At 44.0% G+C, this 15044-nt stretch overlaps 1 protein-coding gene across 1 annotated transcript in view; it reads right to left on the bottom strand.

The window, feature by feature from the left end:
- Positions 1–2324: 2324 nt before the first annotated feature.
- EGF (epidermal growth factor) overlaps positions 2325–15044 on the bottom strand; it is a 163300-nt gene continuing 150580 nt past the window's right edge. The window contains exon 22 of the mRNA XM_033955436.1: positions 2325–3263. Within this exon, the coding sequence (XP_033811327.1) occupies positions 3220–3263 (44 nt within the window). The 3' untranslated portion in view covers positions 2325–3219. The remainder of the gene's footprint in view (positions 3264–15044) is intronic.

Here is a 15044-nt window from a genome sequence, read left to right as displayed (position 1 = left end):
GGACGCTGAAAGGACATGGGGAAGACGGGGGGGAGAAGGACGCTGACAGGACATGGGGAAGACGGGGGGGGGGAGAAGGACGCTGACAGGACATGGGGAAGACGGGGGGGGGAGAAGGACGCTGACAGGACATGGGGAAGACAGAGGGGGGAGAAGGACGCTGACAGGACATGGGGAAGACAGAGGGGGGAGAAGGACGCTGACAGGACATGGGGAAGACAGAGGGGGGAGAAGGACGCTGACAGGACATGGGGAAGACAGAGGGGGGAGAAGGACGCTAACAGGACATGGGGAAGACAGAGGGGGGAGAAGGACGCTGACAGGACATGGGGAAGACAGAGGGGGGAGAAGGACGCTGACAGGACATGGGGAAGACAGAGAGGGGAGAAGGACGCTGACAGGACATGGGGAAGACAGAGAGGGGAGAAGGACGCTGACAGGACATGGGGAAGACAGAGAGGGGAGAAGGACGCTGACAGGACATGGGGAAGACAGAGAGGGGAGAAGGACGCTGACAGGACATGGGGAAGACAGAGGGGGAAAAGGACGCTGACAGGATATGGGGAAGACAGAGGGGGGAGAAGGACGCTGAAAGGAAATGGGGAAGAGAGAGTGGGGAGAAGACGCTAGCAGGGAAGAAGACAGAGATGCCAGACTATGGGGAGAGCGGAGGGAAGAAGATGGGTGCCAGACTAATTTGGAAGGGGGGAGAAAGGGAGGCACAGTAACAGAGCAAATGGAAGACGCAGAGAGAAGAGAGACAGTGGATGGAAGGAATTGAATGAGAACATGAGGAAAGCAGAAACCAGGCAAAAAAGGAAGGGAAAAAAATTCTATTTCTTTTTTTTTTTTTTTCTTTAGGATAAAGTAGTATATTAGTTGTGTGAATAAAAATTTATAAACATTAGAGGCTCTGGTAGAAACCCATTTACAAAGTAGGTATTCTTCCCAATTAATATTTTCAAATTAATAAAGTCTTTTTGCTTATTTGTAAATGGGTTTCTACCAGAGCCTTTAATTCAGTAGCATAATTAAATGAAATAACTATTTCTGTAGTTTATAGGGACGGGTGGGGACGGAGGGGATTCATTGCGGGGACGGGTGAGGACGGAGGGGATTCCTTGTGGGGACGGGTGGGGGCGAAGGGGATTCCTCACGGGGACGGGTGGGACTTTGGCGGGGACGGGTGGGATTTCTGTCCCCGTGCAACTCTCTAGTACCAAGACAGCAGGTTCCTCCCCAGCATTGTCTAAAATCTTATCTAAATGACATGTGAGGTCCACCACCTTTGCACCAGGCAGGTAAGTAACCAAGCAATCCTCACGTCCACCAACCACCTAGCTATCTACGTGCCTAATGTTCAAATCTTCCCCAATAATGGCTATCCTATCCCTTCCCTCTTGGGCAGAAGCCCCTGGAGACACATCCTCGGTGCAAGAGGACATTGCATTCCCTGATGGGCAGGTCCTGGCTAAAGGGTTGCCTCCTACTTCACCAGGGTGATGCTCTTCTTTAAGAAAACGTCCCTCCTCCAAGGCAGTAAAGAAGCTGCCAGATTGGAGATGGGACTTTCCTACAATGTCCCTATAGGTCTCCTCTATGTACCTCTCTCTCTCCCTTAGCTCCTCCAAGTCTGCTACTCTAGCCTCAAGAGATCGGACCTGTTCCCTGAGTGCTAGGAGCTCTTTACATTGAGCACACACATAAGACCTCTCACTAACTGGGAGATAATCAAACGTGATACTCAGTGCAAAAGGACTGGATAGCCCCAATCTTGCTGCTGCATCTTAATATTGGTGATTTCTTTCTTAAGTTGCAATGGGAGTTGGAATATGTAGTTCTCCTAAGATTGCTAGTTATATGTTAGGTTATGGTAGTGTTTAATTTTTATTATTTTGCAATGTTATAATTGGTAGGTTACCCTCTAGGGATCTCAGACAATATCTTAAGAACTAATTACTAGCTAATTATGTTTGTAGCCTTCTAATTGGTTCAAGGAACATAAGAATTGCCACTGCTGGGTCAGACCAGTGGTCCATCATGCCCAGCAGTCCGCTCACGCAGCAGCCCCCAGGTCAAAGACCAGTACCCTAACTGAGACTAGCCCTAACAGCGCACTTCTTGTTCAGCAGGAACCTGTCCAACCCTGTCTTGAATCCCTGGAGGGTGCTCTCCCCTACGACAGACTCTGGAAGAGCGTTCCAGTTTTCCACCACTCTCTGGGTGAAGAAGAACTTCCTTACGTTCATCCGGAATCTATCTCCTTTCAACTTTAGAGAGTGCCCTCTCATTCTCCCTACCTTGGAGAGGGTGAACAATCTGTCCTTATCTACTAAGTCTATCCCCTTCAGTATCTTGAATGTTTCAATTATGTCCCCTCTCAATCTCCTCTATAAATCAGAGGGAAGGGTGGGAACAGGGGAGAGAAGTGTGGGAGTTAAACACTAAACAAGACTTTCCTTAACTGCTCTCTGTGCCCTAATCTGATCTAATGTTCTGAAATGAAACCTAAAATACTAATCTTCTAGGTCCTGGTGTAATATTTGTTGTATTGCCTTTTCATAAGTAGGATTATTGCAGTGTAAGTTCTGGCAGTTAATACTGTTATGGTATGCTATAGGCTTTAAGTGCATTTTTCAGGGTTTTGTATAATTATATAATGTGCCTGGCAGAGGAGGGAAGCTGTGCTGATATTATTTATTTTTGTATTTATATGATACTTATATCCTAAGTGGCTTACTTTCAGGTACTCAAGCATTTTCCCTACCTGTACTGGTGGGCTCACACTCTATCTAATGTACCTGGAGCAATGGGGGCTTAAGTGACTTAAAAACAATGTATTTAAGATGAAGAGAGATCAATCATAAATCCACAAAAATACCTCCCTTATATTCAATTTCCAAATTCTTAATTAGAAACAGTAATGAAAGTTTTCTCCTATCAGACTTATCTCCACTAATCACACATTTAAAGTTCTTTATAGAGGAGAAGCCTTAGATCCCCGTGCGTTGCCAGTGATTAACTATACAACAGCACTAGATAGGGAACTAACCTCATCGGCACTCTCCCCCTCCTGCCTAATTTTAAGATGATATATATCAAAAAACTCTTAAAAAACTGATAATGAACTTAGCTTCAATTAGGCAGGAAGTTCTTATGAGTTCTTATATCTCTCAGCTTCTGTTTTCTTTGCTTCGGTCCGTTCCTGCCGACGTAAAGCTAGCTGGCGTTTCGCTGTATAGCTGCGTCAGGGCAGTGGATTCCTGTGAAGATAATGCAAAAAACAGCGCTATTAGAGTAAGACCAATGCCAGAATACTCCTCTCCGTACTTCTACTTACTCGGCAAATGTATGAATGCTCAAAATGGCAAAGATGGCCACCACTTTGAACTGCCCAGTTTTATACTACTAACATGTGACATCACATGGGAGGAGCCTAATTGCATCATCCATTAGTCTGAATGGGCTTGCACCAACTATTCTTTGAATAGGAAACTGATGATCACTGTGTTAAAATGTCATTAGCCATAAAGTTGTTCATTTCAAAGTCAAAGAAACATGTGCCACTCTACTTTAGCATTTAGTCCTTTGGGCTCTTCAGTGTCCAAACAGAAAATCCATTCCTGTTCTTTCTGTATGAGGATCTGTATGAGGATCCCCCTGCCTGTCTCCTCCTCTTGTTGTAAGTGGCACATGATCCAGGACCATACACTGAAATTCTGTGCAGAAATGATTCGCTGACAAATAATGTTGGACCAAAGGTTCCTCAAGTCTTCTACATGCCAAGCTACTCCAATGTTCCCCAATCCTGGTCCGAAAAGATCGAGTGGTCTGTCCTATATATAATTTCAAACATGGACAGACTATAACAGGGGTCTCAAAGTCCCCTCCTTGAGGTCCGCAATCCAGTCGGGTTTTCAGGATTTCCCCAATGAATATGCATTAAAAGCAGTGCATGCACATAGAGGATGGAGAAAGTGACCTAATACTTCTACTGTAGTCTCACAGGTCTTACATTTACCACATTTTATATGTCTCCCATGCACCTTTGTTGAATTGATTCTAATGGCAGTGTCAGATAGACATAATATTTCTTTAAGGTTTCGTTGGCAACTGTATGCTACCCTTAAAGTTGTATCTGCAAAGAGAGGTTGTAACTGAACAATTGACCAGTGCTTTATAGAAGCTTCTCCTCTATAAAGAACTTTAAATGTATGATTAGTGAAGATAAGTCTGATATGAGAAAACTTCATCACTATTTCTAATTAAGAATTTGGAAATTGAATATAAGGGAGATATTTTTGTGGGCTTAAGTGACTTACCCAGGGTCACTAGGAACAGTGTGAGATTTGAACTCTCAACCTCAGGGTGCTGAGGTTATAACTCTAACCACTGCACCACACACTCCCCATATCACTGATGTATGATAATTGTTGGGATCAGTGCTTTAGCAATTAGATCTTAGGTGGGGGTTAAGTGGCTGAACCCTGCTTCTTCTAAGTACCTAACAATTCCTCTGCTCTCTGTTCCTAGGTGCCCTCTATGGCCTTTCTTCCTTTCCAAATTTCCTGATTCCCTTCTTGCAGTGGCGTACCTAGCATATGTGACACCCGGGGCCCATAATTTTTTGGCACCCCCCCATCTGTACGAAAAACATGATTTTTAGTAACAAGCCACATGTCACACATGAATACCTAGGAAAAGGCAGCATCTTACATACTGCAGTGAGCAGTACAACATCAATACACCCATTGCAAAACTAAACAAGCCAGACTAGTACAGATCAATCCTACACCGGCAATCCTAACAGAAAACCATGTCTTTCGAACACACAGAAAACACCTTCGCCTACTATGGAATATGTCATCATAAACTAACCCCTCCCCTTTTTACAAAACTGTAGTGTGGATTTTAGCCACAGTGGTAACAGCTCTGACGCTCATAGAATTCTGAGCATCAGAGCTGCTACCACCACGGCTGGTGCTAAAAAATGCTCCACAGTTTTGTAAAAGGGGGGATAAAATAGAAATACATAGACAAAGGTTAAATTGAACCAGCAAGAAGCTGGACTCTGCATATAATGCAACACCACAGAAACAGTGACATATGTCTCCTAAAGCAATAAATAAATAGAAAATTTTTGTTCTACCTTTGTCTTCTCTGGTTTCTGCTTTCCTCATCTTCTTATTACTCTCTTCCTTCCATCCACTGTCTCTCTTCTCTCTGTATCTTCCATTTGCTCTGTTACTGTGCCTCTCCCTTTCTCCCTCCTTCCAAATTGGTCTGGCACCCATCTTCTTCCCTCCGCTCCTCCCATAGTCTGGCATCTCTGTCTTCTTCCCTGCCAGCGTCTTCTCCCAACTCTCTCTTCTCCATTTTCCTGCAGCATCTTCTCCCCACTCTCTGTTCCTCATTTCCCTTCAGCATCTTCTCCCCACTCTCTGTTCCCCATTTCCATTCAGTATCTTCTTCCCACTCTGTCTTCCCCATGTGCTTTCAGCATCTTTCTCCCCCTACCTCTGTTTTACCCTGTTTTCCTCTCTACCCCACCTTTTCTCCCTTTCTCCCTCCCTGCCCCTTACCTTCGTGGCACTTTCTCCCCCCTCCCCCCCCGGCCCAGTCCGACAAACCTCCCTGCCCTGTGGCCGGCGATGTCTAAACTGCTTTCTTACAGCAGCCGGAGCGTTGTAGTTGCATATGGCTGCCGTAAAGGTCGTCTCCGATGCAACTTCCGGTTGCGTCAGAGACGACCTTTACGGCAGAAACATGCAGCCTTAACGCTCTAGCTCAGGGATGCCCACACTTTTTGGGCTTGCGAGCTACTTTTAAAATGACCAAGTCAAAATGATCTGTCAACAATAAAACTTTTTAAAAAACACATAGCACACTGTATGCTGAGAAAATGTTAATAATTATTCCTATTCTGGGGTTTTTTCAAAGAGGTCAAGGCAGATGACTCTATGCACTGTCACCTCAGTAACAACCATACAAAAATAGACAAATACCCCCCCCCCATCCCTTTTTACTAAAATACAATAGCAGTTTTTAGCGCAGGGAGCTGCGCTAAATGCCCAGGGCTGCTCTCGACGCTCATAGGCCTCCTGCGCTAAAAACCGCTATTGTGGTTTAGTAAAAGGGGGGCCATAGTGTAAAATATAGACAGCAGATACAAATTCAGACACATTTTGATCACTAAATTTAAAATAAAATCATTTTTTCTACCTTGTTGTCTGGTGATTTCATGAGTCTCTGGCTGCACTATCTTCTTCTGACTGTGCATCCAATGTTTCTTCCCTTCTTTCAGCCTGTATGCTTCCTCTCCTCCAGACCTCATTCCCTCCCCTAACTTTTTCTTCCTCTCTCCCTGCCCTTTCTTTCTCCCTGCCTCCCTTTCTTTTTTCTCTCTTCATGCCCCCTTTCTTTTTCTCTGTTTCCCTTCTTTCCTTCTGTCTCCCTTCCTGCCCCCTTTCTTTCTTTCTCCCTGCCCTCCCCCAAGCCATTGCCGCCACCATCGGGGAACAGCCCCTCAAGTCACCGCCATTGGGTTACATGCCCCAAAGCCGTTGCTGCCCCAAGCTCTCCTTCCCTGCGTCGGGCCGACCAGCATTCCTCTCCCCGACGTCAATTCTGCCGTTGGAGAGGAAGTTCCGCCTAGCTAGGCAGCGATTGGCTGGCCCGAACTTCCTCTCCAACGGCAGAATTGACATCAGGGAGAGGTAGGCTGATCGGCCCGTAGAATTTTCCAGACCTGTCCGGCTGTGCACCCCACTAAGGCTGCACCCGGGGCGGACCTCCCCCCCCCCTTGGTACGACACTGCCTTCTTGCAACCTGATCTCAGCTGACAGCAGGATAAGGAAGCTAGTGAAGTGATGCCAAGCACTCTGTAACCCTCAGAGATACATAGCAACTCGCCAGCTTGTTCTTGAATTCTATGTTGTGCTCCCCATTAACCCCTCACTCACCTTTAAGAACACTGCATGTGTTCATCATCATTAATAATGTCAGTCAGTGTGCATTCGCATCCTCTATAACCATTCTCCGGGGCCTCAGATGAGTCAAGCAGTGAAAGCTTTATTATGAAATTTTACTGTATGTCATCTATGTTTATTGAGAATGCTATTGGGCAGATACTAAAATACAGCAGATACTAATCTGAGGTTAAGCTTCTGGAGGCATTTTACAGTCTGAGCAAGAGGGCAATGTTGTCCGATGATAAAAAGGACTCTCATGATACTAATGTTTCTGAAGAATTCAGAGTGCCATGCTATTAAATGAAAGAATTTGCCACTAACAAAAGCTGCAAACTATAAGTACTCTTACGGAGAAGCCTTAAAGACCATTGATCAAACCTGGGCCATTTAAAGCAATGTACTACTACCACACAATTAAAGTCTGCAGCTGACAGAAAAAAAAAGTCAGTCTCCGGCAAAACCTGCAGATGAAAAATGTCACTACTGGTCATGCTGAGAGGCTGTCCATTAATTGATTTGACAAGATGGGACCTCAGGACTGGATTGTCACAATGAATCAATTATCATTGACTGATTCCTAAAGGAGACAGATTCATTCTTCTCACTATACTAAGCAGATGAGACCCAGCAGTATTAGAGTGGGAAAATGAATTCTCTTTCATTTTCTCAGAGTAATGCTTACCTGTATTACAAGAGGCCGCTGAAAAGGTTTCAGCCCGACCAACAAAGCTGGGGCAGTCTCCACCGAGGGCTATACACGTAGTTCAGCGATTTTCCACTTTTTTTCGTTCCATATTTTTCTGATGGAATGAAAACAGTGGAAAATCATTGGATCAAGCATATAGCCCTCGATGGAGACTGCCCCAACTTTGTTGGTTGGGCTGAGAACTTTTCAGCAGCCCCTTGTAGATACCTCAGAAATACCAGTTCTGCAAAGTCAGAACACTTTTTGAGAACAATAGTTTAAGGATGTACTGCACTTGTGCTTGTGTTATATTGCGAGAGTGTACCAGTTCTGCTGATTTTTCATCTGTTTCTACCAGTACACAAACCAAACCACTAAAGAGATTTTAAAAAGAAAACAATGGCCATCTTCTCAACATCATCTAGGTTACGATGCACATTGCTTCTGGGAATTCTTTATAACATTTATCTGTAAAAAAAAAAAAAAAAGCTCCAAAACATTTAAAAGGTTTACTGAGTGTAAGCAGAATTTTAGAAAGGATGTCCTTGTCTCGTGTATTTTAGAACAAGATTTGCTGACATATAGTCTGTTCTAAAACATCTGAGAAATGGACATCCAACTGCTGGCTATGTCCAGCCTGAACATCCATTTTACAAGCTGAAATGTCCAAATTATGAATAGGTCACTGTAGCACAGTCTGAAGGAAAGCCCCATGAAACAAAAGTCACAAACAGGAAGTAGGGTCGAACAAAAGGACTTCCGAGCAGGAACAAAGGATTCCTCAGAGGTAAATTTATTAACAAAGTCAAACAGACTTTCTCTTTGGAATCTTTTGCTCCTACTTGGAAGTACTTTGTTCGACTCTACTTCCTTTTTGTGACAAATTATGAATAGGGCAAAACGAGGGACATCTTGGTGGCAGCAGGGGAACATCCATATAATAAAATGGCAACACTTTAGAGAATGACATACATTTTAGAGAATGACATACATTTTAGAGAATGACACGGTGACAAAATTCATCACCGTTCCCGTCCCCACGGATAACTGCGGGAAATAATCCCATGTCATTTTCTAGTGTCTATTTCAACCTCAGTCCTTCTACACCAGCATTCTTCAAAGCAAAGCTTGCAGGTCAGTGGTTGTAGCCATTCATACTCTGATTCTTCCCTCTCTCCTTAAAGAATGACATGAAGATGGTTTCCCGCGGTTATCCGTGGGGACGGGAACGGTGATGAATTTTGTCACCGTGTCATTCTCTAATCCATTTGAAGGAATAGCCTAATGATTTGAGCAGCCTCCTCAGAATTAGGACAGAGAATCTCACTTCAGCTTTTTGAACATTTACTTTTTTCATTTTTAATTCAACTTTGATGATATCACTGACCAGCCATCTTTCTACTTCTACAGGAACTGGCAAAAGTCTCTGTCTAACAAATATTAGCACAACATGAACTGTATCAAGCAAGGGTATGTCAGTCTTCCACTCATTTCTGTGTGCACCGAATGCTACTATCTCTCTCCAGCACCAGATTTTTAAAAGTTCCAGGTACAAGCTAGGTAGGTCTGTAAAGAGCACCAGCACTTAGGGCAGAGCCAGCAGGAATGCAGGTGCAACCTCAGCTGTGGTAAAGCGGAAAATTCACCATAATGTGGTCAAGCAGATAAGATACTGGGAGCTGAGATGGAAATGGGGCAGGGGCAGTGGCAGAGGAAGAATTAGCAGCATGCTGGTTCAGGGCAGGAGCAACACCACATCTGAGACAGAGCAACCAGGAGCAACCTGTCACGGTGGAGCACGATTTGATTCAGGATAATAGCAGCACTGGCTGCAGATAGAGATAGGAAAGAGAGAAAATCAATTAATCATGACATCAATGCAGTTTAATAACAATTGCAAAATGTCCTTTGTAGGTAATAAACTGTTGTTTGGAGAAAAAAGATGCATTAGAGTTCAGGTATTTATAGACCAATCTCATAAGAATAGCCTTACTGGGTCAGACCAATGGTTCATCAAGCCCAGTAGTCTGTTCTCACGGTGGCAAATCCAAGTCACTAGTACCTGGCCAAAACCCAAAAGAGTAGCATCATCCCATGCTACCAATCCAGGGCAAGCAAAGGCTTTCCCCCATGTCTTAATAAAAGACTAAGGACTTTTCCTCCAGGAAATTGTCCAAACCTTTCTTAAAACCAGCTACGCTATCCGCTTTTACCACAACCTCTGGCAACGCATTCCAGCGCTTAACTATTCTCTGAATGAAAAAAATATTGCCTCCTATTGGTTTTAAAAGTATTTCCCTGCAGTTTCATCGAGTGGCCCCCTAGTCTTTGTAATTTTTGACAGAGTGAAAAATTGATCCACTTGTACCCGTTTTCCTTTCTAGTTTGTCTCTCTCTCTCTAGGGCTTGTTTTGAATTTATCCATTGTTTTCTACCTAGCCCCAACCCTTTGTAGCTCAATGCCATCACACTGGGCCCGACAACTTGCCTCCTTGGTCTTGCTTTCAAGGATGCAGCAGAAAACAATTGTGGAATGGTGGGGGCCTGCTTGGATCTCTTTTCTTCACGCTTATTTACATTCTTTCTGTGCTTACTTGTTCTATTCTTTTATTATTTTATTGCTAACCACATCATATCAATTGTAATACATTAATCCAAACTAAACAATTTCTCTGGATAAAACTTATTTTACTAAGGTAAACGGACTGTCTGAAAATAGTCCACCATCAATGTGGCTTACAGCAAATGGGTTACTTTTAGCTGCAATGAGAAGAAGCTCTGGAATGAGGAGGTGTAGGATGAGGGTGAAAGGGGATAGGGCTAGATTCATTAAACCTTCCAATCGCAAAACCAGTTTGCAGTGCTTTACTGTGGGAGAGGCTTGCTTAGCCATTCCAGTGAACCGCTCAGCTGGAAGCTGTGAATGTGGGTCAGGACAGCATATTGGCACCCTATTCCCCGCCACAATATGCACTTGTGAATTCTACTTCTCAATGCATTATCCAGGGATTCAAACAGGGATTGGACGGATTCCTGAGGGATAAAGGGATCATGGGATACTGAAGGAGGAGCTGGGATGTAACACAAGTATAGAAAGTTAACCAGGTAATGAGTAAAAACCAGCCAGGTCGTGCATGTGAAAGACCGGAGGGCTAGGGCTTCGATAGGAAGGCAGGACTTAAATGGGAAGCCAAGGTGGCAAGGGAGCCCCTTCTGATGATTCTGACAGGTCGTGACCTGTTTGGGCTGCCGCGGGAGCGGACTGCTGGGCGGGATGGACCTGTGGTCTGACCCGGCGGAGGCACTGCTTATGTTCTTATGTTCTTGTTGAAGGTGGGCAATTTTCACAACATCCGGTTGATAAGGGTAAGACACTTATCTGCAGGCATTGCATTAAAAATGATGCTTCCTGTCTTTTGTTTGTTTTACGATTTCATTAATCCCTTTATCCTTGTAGCTTCACCCTGCAACCAGCGTCTCCTTGGATCACCATCTGGTTGTCATTACGAATTTAATTATACAAAATGCTTCAAATGGCTGCTTCATATTGTATCATTTGGTTGCAATGTGTAGATTCCAAGAACAGACGATTTAGTTCCCTGGGAAATAGCTGTGGGCAATTTGAAGAGGAACTTTTCGTGCTTATGCTATAAAATCACTATAGTTTAAAGCTCTGTAAAAAATGCAGAGCCTACAGTAAAACAATGACTACTGGATTACATCACAAAATAAACACAAGGAAAAGAAGTTATAAAGGAAACAAGACTGCATATTGACTTATACATTTCTCTGCAAAGACGTGAAAAGAATGTGGTCTAATCTTCCTTTTCCTGCGGGGTGGGAGGGTCTTTTTATTCATAAGAATGGTGCTTTTAAATGTAATGTAATGTAATTTATTTCTTATATACCGCTACATCCGTTAGGTTCTAAGCGGTTTACAGAAAATATACATTAAGATTAGAAATAAGAAAGGTACTTGAAAAATTCCCTTACTGTCCCGAAGGCTCACAATCTAACTAAAGTACCTGGAGGGTAATAGAGAAGTGAAAAGTAGAGTTAGAGGAAAAATAAAAATAAAATAAACATTTTAACAAGACAGCATTGATCTAAATACTTTGGAAGGTAGAAGAGAGGAGAGAAAGGAATAGAAGCAGAAGGGGGAGCCGTTGAACAGTAGAATTCTGGAGAAATTTAAATGATAGAAATAGAACAAAACAAAGACAAAAGGCAAAACAATAGATAAGATTAAAGATAAATCATAAGCTGGAAAGAAAAATAAAATAAAACTTTGTCTTCAATCCACGGTTTCAGCGTCAGTGATGAAGTGGAGCAAGTAAGTTTAGGAGGAGCGATTGACGTTTCCAGAAAGGGTTTCTTCAGGGAAGAGACTTGGCAGACAGTCCCAGGATGCCTATGTCTTCTCCCCTGCGATGTTCTCCCATCCATGCATTCCCTCCCAGACACACTGCCCGTGATATCTTTTCTGGCAAGTCACTGATAGCTATTAATATATAACTATTGAATACCAGGCACCAAACAGATCCACAAACCTACCAGACCACTAAGGTCCTCAAAATCAAATCTAACATAGCCTTACTGGGTCAGACCAATGGTCCAGCTTGCCCAGTAGTCCGTCCTCATGGTGGCCAATCCAGGTCACTAGTACCTGGCTAAAACCCAAAGAGTAGCAACATTCCATGCTACCGGTCCAGGGCAAGCAGTGGCTTCCCACATGCCTTGCTCATTAACAGACAATGGTCTTTTCCTGCAGGATATTATCCAAACCTTTCTTAAAACCAGCTACATTAAAATGCACAGGCATAAGCATCTCTTCTTTTTGTTCTAAATACAGTACTCCCCCAATATTCGTGGGGGTTCCATTCTAGGAACCCCCGCAAATGCTAAAAAACCGCGAATACGGTTTTTAGCGGGAGGAGACAGGAGAGGGCAGCCGGAGAAGCAGGAGAGAACAGCCAGAGCGCTGGCGAGTGAAGGAAATCACTCGCGGTGTGCTCTGACCGCCTCTTCCTGTACTAAAGTCGGGCCTCACCAATCAGGAGCTGCTTTCAAAGCGAATGACTGGGGGAGCACTGTAATGCAGAATGGATAAATACTCATACAATTGGGGCCAGTAGACAGTGGATTCCAATCTGAGAACACATTCCAGAGCTTAACTATTATTCTCTTATTGAAAAAATATTTCCTCCTATTGGTTATAAAAGTATTTCGCTGTAATTTTTGAAGGAGGACATACTCTCCACTTGAGCAATCCACAAAGAAACTTTATCTTATATATTAAGGGACCCCAGTGATGGAACCAAGTCCCTGAACAAATTCTGTTGACAACTGACATTAAAACTTTCAAATCCTTACTAAAAAATATACACCTTTTCAAAGCTGCTTATCCTACCTGCTAATCCAAATAGGAAGCCCAAAAAGCAGCAGTGAATGGACAGACTGAAGAACCTGATCTAAAAGTTTTATATGCTGTCACTAAACCATAGGTTTGCTTATGATTTGTCTTATCTCACTCTATCTATAATGTACCCCACCCTCTTCGCCACCCCCTGATCCTTCCCGACCCCCCCCCTTCCCTACCCCCATACCTTTTTAATTTTCAAGGTGCAACAGCACAAACTTGCTTGTCGGCTATCCTTCTGACATCATTTTCTAGACACGGGGCCCGGAAGTGACATCAGAGAGAGGTGACACCGACATGGGCAGCAAGTTTTTAATGCTGCTCACACAAGGAAAATTAAAGAGGTATGAGGGAAGGGGGCGCATGCATATGGCAGGGGGGTTGGGAAGGCGCAGGGGGCAGAGAGGAGGACAGGTGCTTGCTCCCCTTACAAAGACCGTACCTGGGGCGGACCCCCTTACCCCACACCCCTCTTACTATTCCACTGCTCCTAGCCTTTATCTTTTACTCCTGAAACCATGGTAGCAATTTTTAGTATTTCCCAACTTTGTAGTTGGCTAGCTGACGATTTTGAGCCAATCAGGGCCTTCGGCCCCCTCCCACTGTATCCCAAGATGCATTGGGAGGGGTAAGCCCCATCATTTGCAGCATGTGGCCCTGTAGGCAGGAGGGAATGTGCTTCCCTCCTGCCGTTTTCTGATCTGAAAGTTTGGGGGGTCTGGGGATATGGGAGGGGGCCCAGGAATGTTGGGGGATGTGGGGAGAGCGGAGATGTCGGGATATTCAGAAAGGTCCAGGGATGTCAGGAGGAGGGTGTAGGGCTCCGCGGCTCAGATGATCCTGGCAGGGGAAATCCCCATCAGTTGAGCCACCAGGAATCCCCGAAATCGGCTCAGCTGATGGGGTTACATCTGCCACGATCAGACAAGGTAGTTGGTGGGTACGTCTATAAACCTTGTTTTGTACGTTTTTACATGGATGTCTTTATTTTTGAAAATGAGCAAAAAAGGTAGACTTCCTAAGGGCCAAAACTTATACCTAGCTCATTTTCAAAAATAAAAGATAGACATTTGGCAGCTTTGAAAATGGACATTTTTCCAACTGGGTTTGTACACATCTTGCACAAAACGTCCAACCTCACACTTAGGCACACTTTTGATTATGCCCCTTCACATGGGAGGTAGGCCAAGTGGGCAAACAAGATGAATATTAGTATATAAGGAATTATTTTAGATCCCCCCTCCTCTCCAAGTTGTGGAATATATTGAATATCTCATTATGCTGTTGTCCTCAAAGACTGTGGTCCCCTACCAGATGTACATACTTTTGAGGAAGCTTTCTTTCCTAGAGTGGAATACAGGATTCTTGGGGTTAGACTCAGGACCAGCAAAGCTGTTAGAGGCTTTGGTCCTGGGCTCACTTACTCCATTTGCTTCCACTTACACATAAATACAGACCAGTCCAGGGTTTATTCTGAGCCACTTCAAATTTACTTAGTCCTTGAATAATTGAAACTGTGGAAATTAATAATAGGTTTCAGAGTATCAGATATTAAAAACTACAGATCAGTTCACCCGTTATTCTCCACCCTTAAGCTGAGAGACTTCTTGTTTTCCCTGCCCCAGAGGTTCTCCCCAAGTGCAGGGAAATTCAATCATCATGGAACATCAGTGCTGGAAAATGGCCACAGGTTCAGGCAGCAGACATTTTTGTCCCATACAGCCATGGTGCTTCTAGGACTATCCTCTGTATCCTCTCACTTTGCCCAAAGGCTTCAATCTATCTGGCTTTTCAGACCTCTAAGGCATGGAAAGACGAGCCAAAGATGGGAAGCTTCCTTTGGGCTGTAATATTTATGCTCAAAAGATATACGAAGATGCAGGTGAGGTAAATCAACCTTGACAAGTCCAAAACTACACCTCACTCCGTTAGAGAAGGAGATGTATGGCTGAATCTACCAATTAAGAA

This window comes from Geotrypetes seraphini, chromosome 1 (genome assembly GCF_902459505.1).
Source record: "Geotrypetes seraphini chromosome 1, aGeoSer1.1, whole genome shotgun sequence".
NCBI classification, from domain to species: domain Eukaryota; kingdom Metazoa; phylum Chordata; class Amphibia; order Gymnophiona; family Dermophiidae; genus Geotrypetes; species Geotrypetes seraphini.
Note: the sequence above shows the minus strand (reverse complement) of the source record. Positions and strands in the feature narration are given on the sequence as shown.